Here is a 22,729-nt window from a genome sequence, read left to right as displayed (position 1 = left end):
CTTATAGTCTCTATTGGAACTCCTAAACTCTGCTATCATAGTACAAAAGCTGCCATGGACAATACATAATGAATGAGTGTGCTTGTGTTCCAATAAAACTCTTTTTATGGACACTGAAATTTGAGTTTCATATAATTTTCAGGCAGCACAAAATATTCCTCATGTGATTTATTTTTTTTAATGTAAAAAATATTCTCTGCTCATGGGCCATGCAGAAACAGGGAAGTTCATTGTAGCTGACCAACACCTGCTCTATACTCAGCATCACTGCAGGAAATTAAAATAAAGGATACATGCACCCCAATGTTCACTGCAGCACTATTTACAATAGCCAAGACACGGAAACAACCTAACGATAGATGAGTGGATAAAGAAGATGTGGTATATATATACAATGGAATACTACTCAGCCATAAAAAGGAACAAAATTGGGTCATCTGTAGAGATGTGGATGGACCTAGAGTCTGTCATACAGACTGAAGTAAGCCAGAAAGAGAAAAACAAATACAGTGTATTAACATATATATGTGGAATAAAATGGTATAGATGAACCTATTTGTAGGGCAGGAATAGAGACGCAGACGTAGAGAACAGACATGTAGACGCAGGGGGGGAAGGGGAGGGTGGGACGAATTGGGAGATTAGGTGTGACATAAATACACTACCATGTGCAAAATAGACAGCTAGTGGGAACCTGCCGTAGAACACAGGGAGCGCAGCTCGGCGCTCTGTGACGACCTAGATGGGTGGGATGTGGGGGGTTGGAGGGAGGTCCAAGAGGGAGGGGATATAGGTATACATATAGGTGATTCACTTCATTGTACAGCAGAAAGTAACACAATATTGTAAAGTAATTTTACTCCAATAAAAAAATTTTTTTAAATAAAATAAAAGTAGAAGACAAGGTTCTTGTATGGAAGGAACTTACCTTGTTGGGACGAAAACATTAGAACAAAAATGTTTCAAAAATACATTCATAGTATATACTTTCATATGTTTCTTGTTACTTAATAGTGCCCTTTCATTTCAGCTTAAAGAAGTCCCTTTCACATTTCTTGTAAGGCTAGTCTAGTGATGAAAAATTCCTTTAGCTTTTGCTTGTCTGGAAAACTCTCTCTCCTTCAATTCTGAAAGGCAACTTTGCTGGGTAAAGTATTCTTGCCTGGCATTTTTTTCTTTCAGTACTTTGAACATACCATGCCACTCCCTCTGGCTTTCAAAGTTCCTGCTAGAAAAATCTGCTGATAGTCTTATAGGGATTCCCTTGTATGTAACAAGTTGTTTGCCTCTTCTTGCTTGCAAGGAGTCTCTCCTTGTCTTTAACTTTTAACACGTTAATTATGTGTCTTGGTGTGGGTCTCTTTGGGTTCATCTTTCTTGGAATTTCCTGGGCTCCTGGATCTGGACATCTGTTTCCTTCCCCAGGTTAGGGAAGTTTTCAGACATTATTTCTTCAAGTAAGTTTTCTGCCCCTTTCTCTTTTCTCCTTCTGGAACCCCCATAATGTGACTATTGTTGGTCTGTTGATGTTTTCCCATAAGTCCCTTAAGCTATCTTCACTCTTTTTCATTCTTTTTTTCTTTTTGCTGCTCTGACTGGATAAGTTCCACTGTCCTCAAGTTCACTGATCCTTTCTTTCACTTCATCTAGTCTGCTATTGAACCTCTCTACTGTATTTTTCAGTTCAGTTGTTGTTTTTCAATTCTGTGGCTTCTATTTGGTACTTTCATGTATTTTCTATCTCTCTGTTGAAATTCTCACTTTATTCATGCATTGTTCCTGTGAGCTTGCTAAGCATTTTTATAACCGTTATTTTGAACTCTTTATCAAGTAAGTCACTTATCTCAATTTTATTAAGGTCTTTTTTTGAGGTTTTATCTTGTTCTTTTGTTTGAAACATATTCCTCTATTTCTTCACTTTTTGTAACTGAGTTGGTTTCTATGCATTAGATAAAACAGCCACCTCTCCCAGTCTTGAAGGAGTGGCCTCTTGGGGAAGCTGAACCTTATCATTCAACCCTGCCCTAGCTCTTGGTTGTCCCTCAAGTCTTTGTGATTGTCCAAGTAACCTACTTTATCCTTGGAGGCTCCCAGTAGTTGAGGCTCCTACTTTACTCTTAGAGGCTCCCAGTAGTGCCAAGAACCATCAGTGTCCCAAAGGGGAGGATCTCAGTCAGCACCTAGATTCAGGCTGACTGGAAGCCAGACCCTCAGGCAGCAGTTTTTAAAGTACGCAAATAAACTTCTTTCAGGAGAAGGCTGGGAGATGAGTGTTTGATTCCTCTACACTGAGCCCTGGGGTGATAGCCAGTTAAGAACTGTTACTTTGTTTGCTACCACCTATCGAATCCATGAACACAAGCCCCACTGGTCACCAGAGCCAAGCTATTAAGGGATGTGTCCTCTAGGTGGCAGCCACAAAAGCTGGGGAGCCAGACATATACACAAGCTCCTTTTTCATAGATACCAGCAACCTGGGTCAGGGCAGAGGGAGGGCACAAAAATGATGCTCACTGGCCTTCCCAGGCTCTGGAGAGGATTGTAGTCAGACCATAGATATGTGTTTAATTAGAAGCCTGCCCCTCAGGCCACAGCTATAAAGATAAGTTAATAAGCCTCTCTTACAGAACAACTGGGGTATATTTCATGCTGGTTATCTGTGCTGTGCCCTGGGAATGGGATAACCAGTTAAGAATTGCTTCTCCATTTGTTACAGTCCTATGAGACCTGAGAACGTAAGCCCCAGAGGCCACCAGAGTCAAGTGATCAAGGGATGTGTCCTGGGCGCCAGCTGCAAAAGTCAGGACGCCAGACATGTACACAAATTCCCTTCTGGGAGATACCAGTGACCTCAAGCAAGGCAGAAAGATACGCAAAGATGGCTCCCACTGGCCTCTGCAGTCTTTGGAGAGTATTTCAGTAGGTATTCAGATGTGTTTTACACCAGAAGCCTGCCCCTTAGGCCAAAGGCTCAAGGCAAGCAAATGGGCCTCTTTCACAGAAACACTGGAGATGTCTTTCAGTCTGCTGTCTCTGTGCTGTGCCCTGGTGGTGGTAGCCAGTTAAGAATGGTTTCTCTGTTTGTTACAGAGCCCACCAGCCTGTCTTTGGAGAATATTTCAGTAGGCCCCTAGATATGTGTTAAATTAGATGTCTGCCCCTCAGGCCAATGCTTTAAGATAAGTAAATAGGTCTCTTTCACAGAAAGACTGGGCACTTTTCACTCAGCTGCCTTTGCACTGGGCCCTGTGGGGCAGCCGGGCATGAGCACTCTAAGAAATGCTCCCCAGTTCACTATAGCCTTGTGGGTCTTGTAGATGCAAGCCTCTTTGGCTTTCAAACCTAGATGCTCTGGGGGCTCATCTCTCAGGTGTAGGTCTCAAAAGCTGGCATGCCAGATTGAGGTTCAAAGCACCCGCTTCTCAGGTAGAAGTTCAGGTCTGTGAGTTCCCTCCTGACCGCTGGTTACTGTGCCAGGGGTAGAGTTTATGGTGAAATTGTGTCTCAGCCTCTTCCATCTGTTTCGGTGTGGGTTTTTCCTCATTTGCCTGATGTGTAGGAGTTGCTCATCTAGTTCTGGGGTTTCTTATTGTTCCATATACAGTTGTAGATTTGGTGTGTCTGTTGGAGGAGGTGAGTTCAGGATCCTCCTACAACACCACCTTGAACCAAAATCATTGTATACAATCGAGTGTAAAATTATGTGTCTCAAACTAAAAGTGCTCTAGGTAAGGGTATCATTAAGGGCATGACTCTTATCCTAGAGAGAATATGGAGTCCAGGACAAGTAAATCACAGTATGATCTGTGTTTCCCCTTTTCACATCCTTTTTGTCTTCCATGTAGACAAAATCAGATCAAGATGAATAGGTCAGCCAGTGGGATATGGTGGAAAGGAAAGAGAGATCCTCTTTGCTCTGACGAAAGCTCAAGTATGCTTTGCTCTGACAAAAGCTCAAGTTTTTCTATATGGTACTTTAAAAACTCTCCCCATGCTGCTGCTTCTCCAAGTCATTGGCTAGCTACGCAAAACTGGTTATTACAAGCAGCACGACCCAGAGCTTGAAGCAACTCCCTTCTCCACTATATCCAGAGGTTTTGATGATACTAAGATTGCACAGAAAGGGAGATGAGATGTATTCCAGTCATACACTCTACATATTTTTTCCTTTTAATGTTCTTCTCACTTACCTATGGCTACTCTAAATTCTTTTGGTATTCAGTACAAAATTATTTTTAATCAGCTTGTTACTGAAATTCATCAGCACTCCACTCATTTAAAAACTGCTTAATTTTAGGGCTTTGTGATTATTTTTGAACTGTTCTAAAACTAAAACTTACAAGTTTAGATCTGTTAGGTATCCTGGGATATGGTATGTGTGAAAGACATGACAAAACAAAGTTGAAATATGAGCTACTGGCTAGAGTCCAGACATCTGATGATAGAAATTCAAATTACAATTTGAATTACAGCCTCACTCTTTTCTTTATTTCAACCCACATTGGAATAATACATATTTTTACTTCTGCTACATCAACATTTGTGGAAATTTGTGTTCATGAGCAAACAAAAATGAAGCCAAATTTTCCATTAAATCTCATTTTAATATACTACAATTTTCCCTCATGATTATTATCTTAAAAGAAAAGCAATCATTCATTATTCTGGCTTTTTATGAAAACCAGAAATGTGCTTGGCATATTAGACATTTAGTAACTATTCTGTCCGTGTGGCAGGTCTTTCAATAATTAAAAAAACAAAATTACAAAGTTAAATGCCAAAATGTGTGTAATCAATTAGAGTATATAATGATTTCCAAAGGAAAAAAAAAAGAACTTCCTTAAATGACCAGATAATCTTTAGTAAACTACCTAAAGTGTTGCTTCATTCTCACTGTCACACTGGAAGCAAAGTACAGTTTTATTTAAAGTTACTGTTACATATTAGATTTCATCTGGTTTTAGAAATAATTTGACAAGTACAAAATATTTTGCCATCATAAAACCCAGGAATATATCTTGCAATCCTTTTTTCTGTCTTACACACGTCTTCTTTAATCTTTCCTTCCACATGTCACAAAACAAGGTGCTAAAACTAATTCAAAAGGCTAAAAATCTAAAATTCAATGCAATTAATGGAAACTTTATATACCTTCTTTCTGATTATAAAAGATGTTATACTCTACAAAGGAAGAAATTTTTGTCTGTTTTATTCATTCCTGCATGCCCTGCACATAAAATAGTGTCTAACCCATAGCAGAGCTAATTGATCAATACTTGTTGAATGAATGCATGTGAAGTTTATTAGAAAATAAAGGAACAAGGAACATTCAAAGAAGAATAAAATAATTCCTCATAATTTCAACATTCAGAGAGTTAACATTTTGGTATATTCTCTTTCAGCTGCTTTGTACATATTTTCTACATGGCGGAAATACAAAGGATAGAGGAACGTATTAAATAACACCATGGAGATACAATCAGTAAAATCCAAAATGTGGGAAACTCTAGAATATAAATGATTTACATTATTTTACAAATAAATGATGTACAGTTTGAGTTTCTTAAAAAGTAGAGTCAGTGCAGGAGGACCAGGAAAAGTGAAACAGGAAAGGAAGGAAAGCCAGTTCAAGGGTGTGTCATTGAGCTGATTACTGCTGTAGAAAACTAGGGCTCAATATCCCTTAGCCCACCCAAGAAACCATGTAGTTTGTATCCTCAGAATTGACCATCCAAGACAGTGGAGAGGAGAGTATTTATGCACCAAATCTCAACAAAGAGTAAAGTCCTTTATACCTCTATATGTGCGCATGTGCCAACACGGTTGAGCAGGCTCCCGAAGGGGACCCATGTTATAGCAGCAGAGATGCTCTATAGCAGAAACAAGAGATACATAGTGTAGCTGAGGGTCTTTCCTGTCAGGCTATATCTCTATCCTGCTAAATGCTGCAGCAATAATCTGAGCAAAAGGTAAAAGGTGGGCTGAGAGATGTGAAACAAGGCATAAAACTTGTCTTGCTTAATGGCAAGGAAAAAATGGCAAGAAGAAAAACCCATAAAGAAAAACTGAAGAGATATAAAACATAGCGTGTGACCATTTTTGGAGGTTGATTTGAACAAATCAACTGTAAACAATATATTTTAGATAGGGAAATTTGAACGATGCCTAGATATTTGCTATTAAGAAATTACTGTAGGGCTTCCCTGGTGGTGCAGTGGTTGAGAATCTGCCTGCCAATGCAGGGGACACAGGTTCGAGCCCTGGTCTGGGAAGATCCCACATGCCGCGGAGCAACTGGGCCCGTGAGCCACAACTACTGAGCCTGCGCGACTGGAGCCTGTGCTCCGCAACAAGAGAGGCCACGATAGTGAGAGGCCCACGCACCGCGATGAAGAGTGGCCCCCACTTGCCGCAACTAGAGAAAGCCCTCACAGAAACGAAGACCTAACACAGCCAAAAATTAATTAATTAATTAAAAAAAAACTAGTAAATTGGCCACATAAGATCTTTAAAAAAAAAAAAAGAAATTACTGTAATATTTTTAAATTATTGTTATTACTGGTACTACTATTGTTTTTTTTTTAAAGTACTTATCTTTTGGAGACATACAGAGGTGTCTTTAAAATTGCTTTAAATTGGCTTTAAAACAATCTGGGGTGAGGAGAAGAAGTAAGAAGGTTATAGATGAAATAAGATTGGCCACGTGTTGATAGTTGTTGAATCTAAGTGACAGGTACATATGGGTTGATTATACTACCCTCTGTACTTTCTATGTTTGAAAATTTCCCTAAGAAAAAAATGTAAATATACGGTAAATTTCCTGCACCTTTGAATATTTCATTTTTCCTAGAGATATATGAATGTTAATAAACATGGGCAAAACATTATAAATTCCTTGGTTAGAAAACACCGTAACTGTTTCTGGTTCCCCAAGCTCACATTGTTATTTCACATGTCTGTATTTCTGACCACACAATTTACTCACTCTGAGTGATGCCTCTGCCCGCTCATGTATACAATGAACTATTATTATTCACTTTTCAAAACCCATCTCAAATGCCACCCCCTTTAGGATGCCTTCCTTACAACACATAGTTTCTTTTTCATAGCCTACTACTGTAACATATATGACGGATTCTCACTAATTGTGAGAGTTATGTTCTATAAAGTTGCCATGAACAAAGAATCAGTGAATATTGACCTATTACTCCTAGGGGAAATACAGGGTTAGGTTCCTATGATCCTCTGGTCACAAGTTTTTTTTAAAACCAATCAATACATAACCTTATTTTATGTGTGTTTTTTTTTAGAGACACCTTTTTCTCTCTCCCCTCCTTCCATACATATTTGATATATCTATATATATATATTTGATTCATTCTTTGTCTATATATATCCTTGATTAATTAACAATGAACTCATGGCCAACTCAAGCCTGAAGAAAGCTTATGTCACACACATATTGTCTCCTTAAGGCACATTACAGCCTTTTTATGTTTAAGAACACTAGACAGCACGTCAATGCTACATGGGGCGGGGGGAAGAGGGACAGCAATCAGCAAGATAAAGCACAAAAATTCTAAAAACATGGCACTAAATAAACAAAGCAAAGGACACATATGAAAGCTGAAACAAAAAGGCAGAGCATTACTTTGTTTGACCTCAGCTGGGAACATGTACACGGGGTGACTCAAGTTTTTTGCTGCACTGCGCATAACCACAGATGACTGCAAAAGCACCATTAAGTACTGATTATGGGGTTACAAGTAAGTTTTAGTGAGCATGCAAATTTGCAAATACAAAATTTGCAAATAATGAGAACTGACCATATATTCTTTATTCCCTTTTTAAATTGAGGTGAAACTCAAATAACATAAAATAACCATTTTAAAGTGTCCACTTCAGTGGCATTTAGTACACGCATAGTGTTGCATAACTACCACCTCTACCTAGTACCAAAATATTTTCATCACTCTAAAACAAAAACAAAAACAAGAAAACCCACCTTGTACCCATTAAGCAGTCAGTCATTCCCCCAACCCAGCTGCTGGCAACCAACAACGTGCTTTCTGTCTCTATGGATCTACCTAGATATTTCATACAAATGAAATCATATACCAATATAAAATAAAAATGAAAAAAAAAAAAGAAATCATATGATATGTGGCCTTTTGTGTCTGGTTCAGGGTTCATCCACATTTGAATAATATTCCACTGTATGTATGTATCACAATTTGTTTATCCATTCATCTGTTAAAGGACATTTAGGATGTTTCTACTTTTTGGGTATTGTGAATAGTGCTACTATGAACATTCATATACAAGGACTTGTTTGAGTACCTGTTTTCAATTCTTTTGGGTTTATACTAGTAGTGCAATTGTTGGGTCATATGGTAATTTTTTACTTACATTTCTGAGAAATTGTTTTTCATAGTGGCTGCACCATTTTACATTCTCACCAGCAACATATGAGGGCTTCAATTTCTCCACATCTTCACCAACACTTGTTTGCTTTTAAATTAGAGCCAACCTGTGAGATGGTATATCGTGGTTTTGATTTGGATTTCTCTCGTGACTAATGACATTAAGTATCTTTTCATCTGCTTATTGGCCATTTGTATATCTTATTTGGAGAAATGTTTATTCAAGTCCTTTGCCCATTTGTTAATGGGGTTGTTTAATTTTTTGTGGAGTTGTTAGAGTTCTTTTTCACTTCTGGCAGTTTGTGTATTACTAGGAATTTGTTTCGTCTAGGTAATCCAATTTGTTGGAATATAATTGTTCACAGTATTATCTTATAATCCTTTTTATTTCTGTAAAGTAGGTAATAATGTCCCCACTTTCATTTCTGACTTTAGTTATTGGTTTCTCTTCTCTTTTTTTCTTAGTCAGTCTACCTAAATGTTTCTCAATTTTGTTGATCTTTTTAGAGAGACAACTTTTTGTTTCATTGATTCTATTGTTTTCTATTCTCCATTTCATTTATCTCTGCATTAACTTTCATTATTTCCTTATTTCAGCTATCTTCGGTTTTTGTTTGCTCTTTTTTTTTTAAGTTCCACAAGGTGTAAAGTTAGGAAAGTGATTTGAGAACTTTCTTCTTTTTATTTTTTTATTTTTTTATTTATTTATTATTTATTTATTTTTGGTTGTGTTGGGTCTTCGTTGTGGTGCGCGGGCTTCTCATTGCGGTGCCTTCTCTCATTGCGGAGTACAGGCTCTAGGTGCATGGGCTTCAGGAGTTGTGGCGTGGGGGCTCAGCAGTTGTGGCTCGCAGGCTCTAGAGCGCGGGCTCAGTAGTTGTGGCACACGGGCTTAGTTGCTCCATGGCATGTGGGATCTTCCCAGACCAGGGTTTGAACCCATGTCCCCTGCGTTGGCAGGCAGATTCTTAACCATTGCACCACCAGGGAAGCCCTATTCTTTTTAAATGTAGGTGTTTACAACTATAAGTTTCCCTCTGACCACTGCTTTTGCAGCATCACATCAGTTTTGCTAAGTTCTGTTTTCTTTTTCATTCATCTCAAAGTATTTTTTAATTTCTCTTGTGATTTCTTCTTTGAGCCATTGGTTGTTTAAGAATGTATTGTTTAATTTTCACATATTCATAAATTTTCTATTTTTCCTTCTGTTATTGATGGATAGTTTCATTCTGTTGTGATCAGAAAAGATATTTTGTATGATTTTAATCTTTTAAAATTTATTAAGATTTGTTTTGTAGCCTAACGTATGGTCTATCTGTCTATTCTGGAGAATATTTGATGTGTGCTTGAGAAGAAATGTATTCTAATGCTCGAGTAGAGTGTTCTATGCATGTCTATTAGGTTTAGTTGGTTTACAGTGTTAAGTCTTCTATTTCTTTAAAGACCTTCTGACTAAATGATCTATTCATTACTGAAAAAGGGTTATGAAGTCTCCAACCATTATTGTAGAACTATTTCTCCCTTCAATTCTGTCAGTCTTTCACATATTTTGGGGTCTTTCATTTGGTGGGTATATATATTTAGCACTGTTATAACTAGTTAATGAACTGACCCTTTTATCAATACACAATGTCCTTCTTTGTCTCTTGCAACAATTTCTTACTTAAAGTCTATTTTGTCTGATATAAGTATAGTCACCTCAACTCTCTTTTGGTTACTATTTGTACCCTTCATTTCCAACCTATTTGTACTCTTTCATTTTCAACCTATTTGTACTCTTTCATTTTCAACCTATTTGTGTCTTGGATCTAAAGTGAGTTTCCTGTAGACAATATACAATTAGATCATATTTTTTTCTCCTGTCAATCTCTGTCTTTTAACTTGTGAGTATACTTTTATATTTAAAGTGATTAAGGATAAGAAAGCACTTGCTTCTTCCATCTTGTTATTTGTTTTCTATATGTCATATCTTTTTTGTCCCTGGATTCCTCCAATCTTGCCTTCTTTTGTGTTTGATTGATTTTTTTTCTAGTGTACTATTTCTATTTCCTCCTCATTTCCTTTTCTGTATATTTTTTAGTTATTTTCTTAGTGGTTAACCTGAAGAGTACAATTAACATCTTAAATTGAAAATAATCTAGTTTGAATCAACATTAACATATTTAAATTGTTGTTTTACAAATTTGTCTTTTAAACCATACAGGAAAAAAAGGTTGTTAAAAACCAAAAATAAAACAATACTGATATCTCCCTATGTAGTTACCTTTACTGGTCTTTATCATTTAAAATTTTTCTTTGTATGACTTTGGTTACTATCCAGTATACTTTCATTTCAGCCTAAAGGATTTCATTTAGCATTTCTTATAGGGAATGTCTACTAGCAACAAACTTCCTCCACTTCTGATTTATCTAGAAATGTCTTCATTTCTCCTTCTGGGACTCCTAATATGCATATGTTGGTACACTTGATATTGTCCCACAAATATCTTAGGCTCTATTCATTTTTATTCATTCTTCTTGCTCTGCTCCTCAGACTGGACATCAATTGACCTATCTGCAAGTTTCTGGTCCTTTTATCTGCCTGCTCAAATCTGTGTTGAACTCTTTCAGTAAATTTTTCATTTTATTTACTTTACTTTTCAGCTCAATAATTTCTACTTGATTCCTTTTGACAGTTTCTATTTCTTTATAGGTATTCTCTATTTATTAATACATAATACTCCCTACTTCCTACAGTTCTTTGTCTATGGTTTCCTTTAGCTCTTTGAACATATTTAAGATAGTTGATGTAAAGTCTTTGTCTAGTGAGTGCAACGCCTGGCTTTCCTCAGGAATGGTTTCTGTCAATTTCTTTCTTTTTTTTTCCCTATTAATGGGTTATACATTCCTGATTATTGTTGATATGCCATGCAATTTTTTAAATTGAAAATTAGAGATCAAGATGAAAAAAAAAATTAATTACATGGGACTGAGTGAACTGATGAGGATGAGTATAATTTTTGTGACTTTCTGTCCGAATTAAAAAAAAAAAAAATCCCACAAGGACTCAGAGGCAAAGAATATACAAATCAATTTTCACTGCAAAGTAAAGGAGCTGTCACAGTGGAGGATTACTGGACTGAATGTCAATATTATGACATAGTATGAGTGTGTTTCATGTTTGGTAATTGCAATCATTGTTGCTTTTGTTGTGGTCATCCATGTACAATGCTTGGTGTCAGTCTATTTATCTCTTGTAAAAATAAAATACAGTGTGTGTGTGTGTGGAAAAAAAAAAAAAAGAAAAGAAAATTAGACATTTTGAATATTGCAATGTGGTAATTCTGGAAATCATATTCTCCCTTCTTCCCAGGGTTTGACATGGTAACTTGCTGAGGACCACAGTCATCACTTTGTTTAGTGATTTTTCCAAACTATTTTTGCAAAGATTATATTCCTCATTATGTGTCATCATTGAAGTTTCTGCTCTATTATCTAAGCAGCCATCAAGTGACCTCAGAGATTTCCTTAAATGTTGGAGGCAAAAAGAATGAAAAAACGAAACAAAACAGAACCCAGCTCTCCTAGTGTTTGTAGATTGGCTCTGAGCTAGGGCCTTCTTTTGATGTTTAGCTAGACTCTCCTACAACTCCACCTTAACTTTCACCTCCTTCTTGCATGGAGCACAACTATACAAGCCCACTCAAGTCTTTTCCAAGTATGTGTCTGGCCTGAGCATCACTCTGGATTCCCCAGGCAGTAGCCCTTGAAAGCTCTTATTCCCTGAAATGTCTTTATCCTCAGCCTCCTCCTTCAGAGGCTTTTCAGTCTGTCTGCTGCTGGTCCCATCTGCCCTCTCTTGGCCCAATGGCTACAGGTGGTATATGCCTTTAAATTTTTTCAGTAGATGACACCTGGAAAGGTACTTTAGCTTGAGGTGGGTGAAACAAAAGGCAAGCCTTTGTGCTGGTAGCTCAGGAAACTACCAGATGAGTCAAAATGCACAACCACTTTTTTTGGAGAAATAGTCTATATTGCCTCCCAGCGATCTCCCCATCACTAGTAAGCCAAATGAGGAATGGAGGCTGCCATCCTCATGGCTGCTGCTGCTAAGCTGGGAAACAGGGCATGGTAGGCAGGTAAACAAAAGGCCAGGACACTTTCTTTCCAAAATTTAACAGCTTCTTTCTTCATTAAGCAGTTCACTGGTTGCTATAACTTTTTTATTAGATTCCAGTGATCCAAAAAAAGTTGATTCCATCCATTTTGGGCAGCATAATGATTGCTTCAGTGAAAGAATTGATTCTTGAAGCTCCTTACTCTGTCATTTTTTCCACCACGTCTCCCATACACATTTGTAAATAATTACCTTTAACTTACAATATTAAGCCCTTTCCTTCTTTCCTCACAACTTGTTTGTTCGGCCATTTCCTCTAAATGAGACATCCTTTCCTCTATTCTTTGTTTGTCTAACTTTTATTCAAATTTAGATGTATTCTCTAGAACCATTCTCTAAACTTCCAGACTGAGTTAAGTGTCCCTTCTTTATACTGCCATAGCACCTGTTCTTTAACAAATTGCCACATTCCTGAAATTACCTGTTACTGTCTCTGTCTATCCCACCAAAGAGTAACTTGACAGCAGTCACATCTGAAATCCATTACCTTCAGGAACAGTCTAATTACAGGCAGTGACTCTCAGCCAGAGGTGTATAATCTCCTTAGCGCTTTAGATTACAGGCTCCTCTTTTCTACTCCTAAACCCTAGCATAATGCCTAACATTCAGTAGCTACATAGTGAATATAATTATTACATGGACTTATACAGTTTAGGCAATATATAGAGAAACAAAGAAGCATATAAAGAAATAAATATCACAATCTTATTTTTCACTTCAGCAACTTACGTTCTGGTTGTTTTTCATTGGGTGTTATGGATCGCACAAAATCTTGTGGTGTCATAAACACTTCAGATTCACCATGCTCACTGATTACTTTCAAGGTGGCAAAATACCGGAAGATTTTGTCTGGTGTGGAATATGCGCGAATCCTATTCTCATATTCCATCACCTAAAATTGGAAATTCAAAGAGTGTTACTGTATTAAGCATCTCATTTTCATGTATATTCTCTTATTTGGGGGGCAATTTTATATCATTTTTTTCTCTAACTGGATTTTTTATATTAGAAATTACTTGTGTCTCAAACACTTGTGATATACGATTCATACTCCAATTGAGGCAATGCTTGTATAAGTTTTCTTCAGAATTTTGAATATTTTCTAATTTCTTAAATCATTGAAAGCTAGCAAAATTGAAAAATGTCATAGAAGAATTCAAAAGGTCTCAGTAAAAGAGTATAATACCATATATATGGGAGCCTATCATTTTTTAAATACCTACCGAGTTTTTAAAAAGGGACTGATTTTACAGTTTTTACTTGCATGCAATTTCTTGAATTCAAAAACAAAACAGACATGGGACTTCACAGGTCTGAATAGCTAACAGTCCTTCAAACAGAAAGTACATTACACAATAGCACAAAAAAATAAAATTACATATCATGGAAACTCAATTATTAACAGGTCTGAAGCAATAAGACTTTTACTTTTGATTAAAAAATTAGACTTCCAGGGACTTCTCTGCTGGCGCAGTGGATAAGACTGCGATCCCAATGCAGGGGGCGCAGGTTTGATCCCTGGTCAGGGAACTAGATCCCACATGCATGCCGCAACTAAGAGTTCGCATGCCACAACTAAGCAGTCCGTGTGCCACAATTAAGGAGCGGGAAAGCTGTAACTAAGGAGCCCACCTGCCACAACTAAGGAGGCTGCCTGCTGCAACTAGGAGCCAGTGAGCTGCAACTAAGGAGGCTGCCTGCTGCAATTAAGATGCAGCGTGACCAAATTAATTAATTATTAATTAATTTTAAAATGTAGACTTCCAGATAACATTTAAATATAGCATATTTAGAAAAGAGTAGACTTGGGAAGAACACAAGCAAATATTTGAATAGGAACAAAATTATATATGGCATACATATAATTAAAAGATTATAATATGTTAATATAAAAGCCTGTTTCCTTATCCTGCACCCAGCCCCCATTCTGTACACGAAACATACAAAATACTGTATCTTCTGCATAATATTCTTCTACAGCCTACACAGTACTTTGGTGAAAAGATGTCTCTCATACCTGAATTTTATATGTTGAGTTAACCAACATTAAGTAGTATCTTATAAATAACTGGTTAGAAAATGTGTCAAGGCAATACGATCTAAAACTCCAGTGAATTCAATGTCTATAAAGCAATTCACTGTATTTAAAAAAACATTATTAATGTTTTAGTTTACCTTATTAACACAGCTATTAGTGTAACTGTCATTTCTGGCTAGATGGTCACTTTGAGGTCATTGATGGCAGCTGCTTAAAAATGGTCTCAATTCCACTACCAGATGTGCTTTCAACCAATAAGAAAGGAATGCTAATTTGTAACTATACATGACAGGAACCTTTCTAATGCTAATTTGCATTGAAGTCTGAATACTGATTTCAGAAAAATTTTCAATAGATTTGGCATGTGGCAAACACACTAAGAAGTCCCTTGGCACAGCAGTCCCCAACCTTTTTGGCATCAGGGACCGCTTTTGTGGAAGACACAAAAAGCTGGAGGGGCAGGGATGGTTCAGGCAGTAATGAGAGCAATGTGGGGGGATGGTTCAGGCGGTAATGCGAGTGATGGTTCAGGCAGTAATGCAAATGACAAGGAGTGGCAGATGAAGCTTCACTCACTCGCCTGCTGCTCACCTCCTGCTGTGAGGCCCGGCTGCTAACAGGCCACAGACTAGTACCAGTCAGTGGCCCGTGGGTTGGGGATCCCTCCCTTAGCAGCCTTAAGACTTAGCTACGAGTCTTAAATCAAAGGCATTTTGTATTTAACTACAACTATCTGCTGGGTCATACCAGCTATAGAACAAAAAATAATCGGTTTACAATATTTAGGGTATGGGCTACAGCTACTGCCAAAGATGGCTTTGTAAACTAAAAAGTCAATCATATATAAGATAAAGATAGAAAAATAACAACTTAAAAGTCAATGATTTACAGACTGAAAATCAGATCCTTGATTGTTACCAAAAAAATATGCTGCTGAATATCATTAATTAGTTTTAGTTTGAAATAATAGGTCGAGGAGATAGACCTTCTCCATTCCCGCACTGGTAAGAGTTTAGTATAGACATATTGTATAGTATATTTTTGCTTTTTTTCACTTAGCAATGTATCTTAAAGACCATATCACACAATTTGATATGGAGCTGCCTCCTTTTAAGTGGTCATGTTAAAGGAACACTAACAACTATTATATAAAGGGTTTAAAATATAGCATCTAAGATAACAAAGGCTTGGAAGCTAAGATATATAGAAAACTGTTGAAGAATTTTGGAACATTTAGCCTGGTGAAAGGATTTACTAAGGAAATTATAATAGTTACATTCAATCATCTACTTAAAACATTCTTGAGTTTCATGTTAAGACAGCTGTCTTCACTAAAACAGCCAGACTTACTTGTATCAAAATTCAGCATTATATTTCCTATATGAAATGCACAAGAGTAGCCAAATAGTAGCTGCAACCAACTACTATGAGAAATGGCAGGGTGGATAGGCTGGGTGGATAGGCCAGGTTGCTGGCACTTCCCAGATCCATGCCTTCAGCCAGCCAGCCAAAACCCCCTCCCCACACCCCCACCCTGTGCCTAGTTACCCTACCCTAATGCAACGCAACACAGTTGGGCTCACACTATCTGCCCTGGGCATTTTACTGCATCCAAGACCCTTGCTCCTACCCGCAGCTGGAGCTCCAGAGACAAGGGTCCTGATCTACCCCCACTCGATGGAGCCTCTCCCAACCCCCATTTTTCATCAGTTTCCCCTGATGGCTTAGGGGGCTCATGTGAAGGGAAGTCAGCACTGAGATGCAGCCTCTGTTTCTGGAGCCTCTTGGAAAGCTCAGAAGATCCCAGAAAGGGCCCAGACCAACTTGGATGAAAGAACCCCCAATCCATCCCCAATATTTGTGCCTGGGAGAAATAGGTCCCTCTCAGCTCTACAGTTCACAGCCCTGACAACTACAACCCCTGGAAAAAAAGTAAAGAACCAACGTCAAGATGAAAGCAGCCAACATGTGGCTTCCAAGGTCAATTCTACTCATGGCCATTCCAGCCTGCAAGAAAGGGAGAAAGGGCATTGAAAAACCTTGTGGAAGATATTATGTGCCAGGTCTAGAAATGGCTAACATCACTTCCATTCAGTGGAAAACTAGCAAACTAGTAATATCCATTAAAAAAGATAAAGTAAAAAATCAGGGCTCAGGATCACCTTTAGAAATCTGAAATGGCATGATGTTAACTGACCTAGGGTACACCATGAGCAAAATTTTGTAACCAAAACATGTTATGTTAGAAGAATGCAATGGAAAGAGCAAGGGTTTTAGAGTTACACAGACTTATATTTGATTCCTTCTATTGTAAGTAACCAGCTATACTACTTTAGACAAGTTACTCAGTTGTTTCAAGCATTAAGTATATATGTATGTAAGTATGTGTGCATAATGTATATGTGTGTACATACACACATATATGCACAAACACACACATTTACATGTGTGCACATGTATGTACATATACTATGCCTGGAAGACAGAAAATGCTCAATAAATGTTACTTTCCTTCCGTTTTTCATTTGTTCTGTTATGTGTATAATAAGTAAACTTACTTGGGTTTTCTAGTCACCTAAGTTCCTAAGGATTTTGTTTGGCATATAGAGCATATTTTATGTCTTTTATTATTCATGTTCACCTATCAATCAATTTAAAAGTATTTACAATTGTACTGAACTAAATAATTTGGCTTCTTAATATGAAGATGCCATTCCAAAACCAAAATAGCGACATCAGAAGCTCCTGAACTCCCTCCCCATCTCCCATGGATGCACCAAATGTACAGCTATACATGGAGTATTTCCCTCTAAAAGAAATTCAGAAACTAGCTGAACAATGCCTATACATTGGGTCAACGAGAAAGTACCGACATCAAAACTGGTAGGAAAGACTGAGACACACTCTTGCCATAAATCCCACCTCTAGCACAGTGCCATATAAATGGGAGGGAACTCTCAACCTCCAGCTTCTCCCTGAGCAGTAAAGGGTTTGGATGCTACATCTAGCACCCCAACTTGTAAGACTCCCACTTGAAGGATGGGCCCCCAAAACAACTACTATGAAAGCCAATGGGACTTCCATCCATGAGATCCACAAGACTACAGAAAACAAAGAAACAGTTTTTAACAGGCTCTGGAGAACTCAGAGTCTCTGTTGCCCCAGGGATCAGTGCAGAGGAAGAAGGCAAAAAACACCTACCTCCCAGTCTTCCCTTGAAAAAGGTCTATTTGCACATATTAAAAGCTGCTGCCGGCAGGTCAGGCTTCTAATTTAGCACACATCTAAGGGCTGGCTGACACCCTCCATGGGGACTGGGGAAGAGAGTGGATGCCTCATCCAATTTCTCCATCTAGCCTACTCCAAATTGCTAGGATCTCCCTGGAAGGAGCTTGTACACACGTCTGCACCTCAGCTTTATTAACTGTCATCTGAGGTATAAGTCCCTGAATCACCTGGCTCTGCAAGTCAACAGGGCTTGCATTCCTGAGTCCCACAGGACTGTAGCAAAAAAAGAAGCAGATTGTAATGGGTGCAGGAGGACAACCCTATGGCTATACACCTGGGCCAAGCTCAGGAGAAGCAGACAAAAACCTCCATCTCCCAGTTTCTCCCTGGAAGGGGCTTAACTAGTTAGTTTCCCAGATGTTGCCTGAAAAGCCAGCTTCCAATCAACATGCATCTAAGTGCTGACTGTGATCCTCTGCTTTGGGACACTGACAAGTCTTGGCACACTCTCAACTACAGGGAGGCACCAAAAACAAAGAAGGCAACTTGGACAATCAAAAAGGTTTTAGAGACAATCAAGAGCTTGGGCCAGGCTGACTGGCAAGGTTCATCTCCTACATGAGATAATTCTGCCAAGACAGGGAGAGATGGCTGTTTCATCTAAGGACTAGAAACCAACACAGAAAGTCTAGGAAAATAAGGAAACAGACAAATATGTTCTCAAAAAAGAACAAGTTAAAACTCCAGAAACAGACCTTAATGAAACAAAGGTAAGTGATTTCCATGATCTAGAGTTCAAAATAACAATTATAAAAAGATGCTCACCAAGGTCAGAAGAACAATGCACGAACAAAAGAAGAATTAAAACACAGAGATAGGGACTTCCCTGGCAGTGCAGTGGCTAAGAATCTGCCTGCCAATGCAGGGGACACAGTTTTGATCCCCGGTCAGTGCAGATCCCACATGCCGCAGAGCAACTAAGCCCATGTGCCACAACTACTGAGCCTGTGCTCTAGAGACTGCGAGACACAACTACTGAGCCCGCGTGCCACAACTACTGAAGCCTGCGTGCCTAGAGCCCATGTTCCGCAACAAGAGAAGCCATCGCAGTGAGTAGCCTGCGCACCACAACGAAGAGTAGCTCCCGCTCACTGCAACTAGAGAAAGCCCACATGCAGCAACAAAGACCCAATGCAACCAAAAGTAATAAATTAATAAATAAATAAATTTATTAAAAAAACAAACAAAAAAACCCCACAGAGATAGAAATGTACCAAACAGAAATCACAGAACTAAAGAATACAATAATTGAACTGAATAATTCAATAGAAGGGTTCAACAGCAGACTAGATCACATAGAAGAAAGAATAAGTGAACTCAAAGACAAACAGTGGAACTCATACAGAGGAGCCAAAAGAATAGAGAATGAAAGAGAATAAAAATATCTTAAGGGACATATGGAATACCATCAAGTGAACCAAAATACACATTAAAGGGGTCCTAGAAGTAGAAAGAACAAGAAAAAGGGGGCAGAGTGGGAGAGGGTTGGATTGGGAATTGGGGATTAGCAGATGCAAACTGGTATATATAGAATGGATAAACCACAAGGTCCTACTATATAGCACAGGGAACTATATTCAATATCCTGTGATAAGCCATAATAGAAAAGAATTTGAAAAAGAATGTGTATATATATATATATATATATATATAAATGAGTCACTTTGCTATACAGCAGTAATTAACACAACATTGTGTTTCAACTATACTTCAATAAAAAAATGAATTAAAAATAAAAATTACAAAAAAAGAAAAAGGGGACAGAAGACTTATTCAATGAAATAATGATGAAAACGTCCCTAATCTGGGGAAAGAAACAGATATCCAGATCCAGGAAGCCTATAGAGTTCTAAACAAGATGAATCCAAAAAAACACACACTGTCAAAAGTTAAAGGCAAGGAGAGAATCATAAAAGCAAGAGAAAAGCAACTTGTTATATTCAAAGGAACCTCCCATAATACTATCAGCAAATTTTTTCAGCAGAAACTTTGCAGCCAGAAGGGAAGGGGATGATATATTCAAAGTGCTGAAAGAAGAAAACTGACAACCATGAAAACTCTACCTGGCAAAGTTATGATTCAGCATTGAAAAAGAAATAAAGACTTTTCCAGATAAGCAAAAGCTGAGGGAGCTGCATCAACACTAGACCAATCATACAAGAAATGTTAAAGAGCTAATTAATTCCTCAAACTGAAACAAAAATGTAATAATTATTAACAGGAAAACATATCAAGATATAAAACTCACTGGTAAAGGTAAATATATTCAGAATGCTCTAATTTTTAATAGTAGTGGGTAAATCACTTCTAACTCTAATATGAAAGGTAAAAGGAAAAAGTATTAAAATAATTACAAAAAAAAATTACAATAATTTTACAATGGACATACAATATAAAAAATATAAATTGTGATATGAAAAACATAAAATATGGGGGGAGTATATAAATATAGAGTTTTTGTATATGTTGGAAGTTATCAGCTTAAAATACACTGTTATAAATATAAGATGCTTTATGTAAACCCCATGGTACAAACAAAGCAAAAGCCTATACTGGAAACACAAAAGACTAAAAGAAATCTAAGCATATCATTGCAAAAAATCAAGTCACAAAGGAAGAGAATAAGAGAGGAATAAAAGGACAGAGGAATTAACAAAACACCAAGAAAACAAATAACAAAATAGCAATCATAAGTCCAGATTCATCAACAATTACCTTAAATGTAAATGGACTAAACTCTAAAATCAAAGACACAGAGTGACTAAATGAATAAAAAAAAAAATCCAACTATATGCTTCCTACAAGAGACTCACTTCAGCTTTAAGGACACACCCAGACTGGAGGGAAATAATGGAAAAAGATATTCCATGAAAATAGAAGCTGAAAGAAATCAGGGGTAGGTAAATTTATATCAGAAAAAAATAAACTTTAAGCCAAAGACTATAACAGGAGACAAAAAAGAGAATAATATAATTATACAAGATCAATTCATAAGGAGGATAAAACATTTGTAAATAGTTTTATATCCAACATGAGAGAACCTAAGTTTATAAAGCAAATATTAATAGAACTGAAGGGAGAAGAAGACAGCAATATAATAATAGTAGGGAACTTTGATATCCCATTTTGAACTGATCATCTGAATAGAAAATAAATGAGGAAACATTGGACTTGAACTACATTTTAGACCAGATGAACTCGAAGACATGTACAGAAAATTCCATTCAAAAGCAGCAGAATACACATTATTCTCAAGTGCACATGGGACCCCCTCCAGGAGAGATCACATGTTAGGTCACAAAACAAGGCTTTATAAATTTAAGAAGATTGAAATCATATCAAGTATCTTTTTTTGACCATAATGGTATCCAACTAAAGTTCAACTACAAAAAGAAGAAAACTAGAAAATTCAAAAATATGTGCAGATTAAACAACATTCCTGAAAAACCAACGGGTCGAGGAAGAAATGAAAACAGAAATTAAGAAGTATCTTGAGAGGAATGAAAGTGGAAACACAAAATATCAAAACATAGGATGCAGCAAAAGCAGTTTTAAAAGGAAATTCATAGCAATAAATGCCTACATTAAGAAAGAAGATTCTTGGATTGGAAGAATCAATATTGTCAAAATGCCTATACTACCCAAGGCAATGTACAGATTCAATGTAATCCCTATCAAATTACCAATGGCACTTTTCACAGAACTAGTACAAAAAATTTTTACATTTATATGGAGACACAAAAGACCTGTGTGGAGACACAAAAGACGGAGCTGGAGGAATCAGACTCCCTGACTTCAGGCTATACTACAAAGCCACAGTACTCAAAACAGTGTGGTACTGGCACAAAAACAGAAATATAGATCAATGGAACAGGACAGAAAACCCAGAAGTAAACCCACGCACCTATGGTCAATTAATCTATGACAAAGGAGGCAAGAATATACAATGGAGAAAAAACAGTCTCTTCAATAAGTGGTGCTGGGAAAACTGGACAACTACATGTAAAAGAATTAAATCAGAACATTCTCTTAACACCATACATGAAAATAAACTCAAAATGGATTAAAGAGCTAAATGTAACACTGGACACTATAAAACTCTTAGAGAAAAACATAGGCAGAACACTCTTTGACATAAATTGCAGCAATATCTTTTTTGATCCACCTCCTAGAGTAATAAAAATAAAAACAAAAATAAACAAATGGGACCCAGTTAAACTTAAAAGCTTCTGCACAACAAAGGAAACCATAAACAAAACAAAAAGAAAACCCACAGAATGGAAGAAAATATTTGCAAACAAAGCGACCAACCGGAGATTAAGCTCCAAAATATACAAAGAGCTCATACAGCTCTGTCAAAAAAACAAACAGGGAATTCCCTGGTGGTCCAGGGGTCAGGACTCCACACTTTCACTGCCAAGGGCACAGGTTCAATCCCTGATCTCGGAACTAAGATCCTGCAAGCTGCATGGCATGAGGAAAAATAAAAAATAAAAAATAAAAAAATGGGTGGAAGGTCTAAATAGACATTTCTCCAAAGAAGACATACGGATGGCCAAAAAGCAAATGAAAAATGCTCAACATCACTAATATCAGAGAACCGCAAATCAAAACTACAATGAGGACCTCATACCAGTCAGAATGGCCATCATCAAAAAGTCCACAAACAATAAATGCTGGAGAGGGTGTGGAGAAAAGAGAACCCTACTACGCTGTTGGTGGGAATATAAATTAGTATAGCCACTACGGAGAACAGTATGGAAGTTCCTTAAAAAACTAAAAATAGAGCTACCATATGATCCAGTAATCCCACTCCTGGGCATA

General features: G+C 37.4%; 1 protein-coding gene across 3 annotated transcripts in view; it reads right to left on the bottom strand.

Annotated features, from left to right (window-relative positions):
* Positions 1-22,729, bottom strand: part of MICU1 (mitochondrial calcium uptake 1) — a 224,013-nt gene that overhangs the window by 155,965 nt on the left and 45,319 nt on the right. For all 3 annotated transcript variants that reach the window (XM_057531159.1, XM_057531157.1, XM_057531158.1), the window contains exon 4: positions 13,309-13,471. In XM_057531159.1, the coding sequence (XP_057387142.1) occupies positions 13,309-13,471 (163 nt within the window). The remainder of the gene's footprint in view (positions 1-13,308; positions 13,472-22,729) is intronic.

The sequence above is a fragment of the Balaenoptera acutorostrata genome, chromosome 16, assembly GCF_949987535.1.
Source record: "Balaenoptera acutorostrata chromosome 16, mBalAcu1.1, whole genome shotgun sequence".
NCBI classification, from domain to species: Eukaryota; Metazoa; Chordata; class Mammalia; order Artiodactyla; family Balaenopteridae; genus Balaenoptera; species Balaenoptera acutorostrata.
Note: the sequence above shows the minus strand (reverse complement) of the source record. Positions and strands in the feature narration are given on the sequence as shown.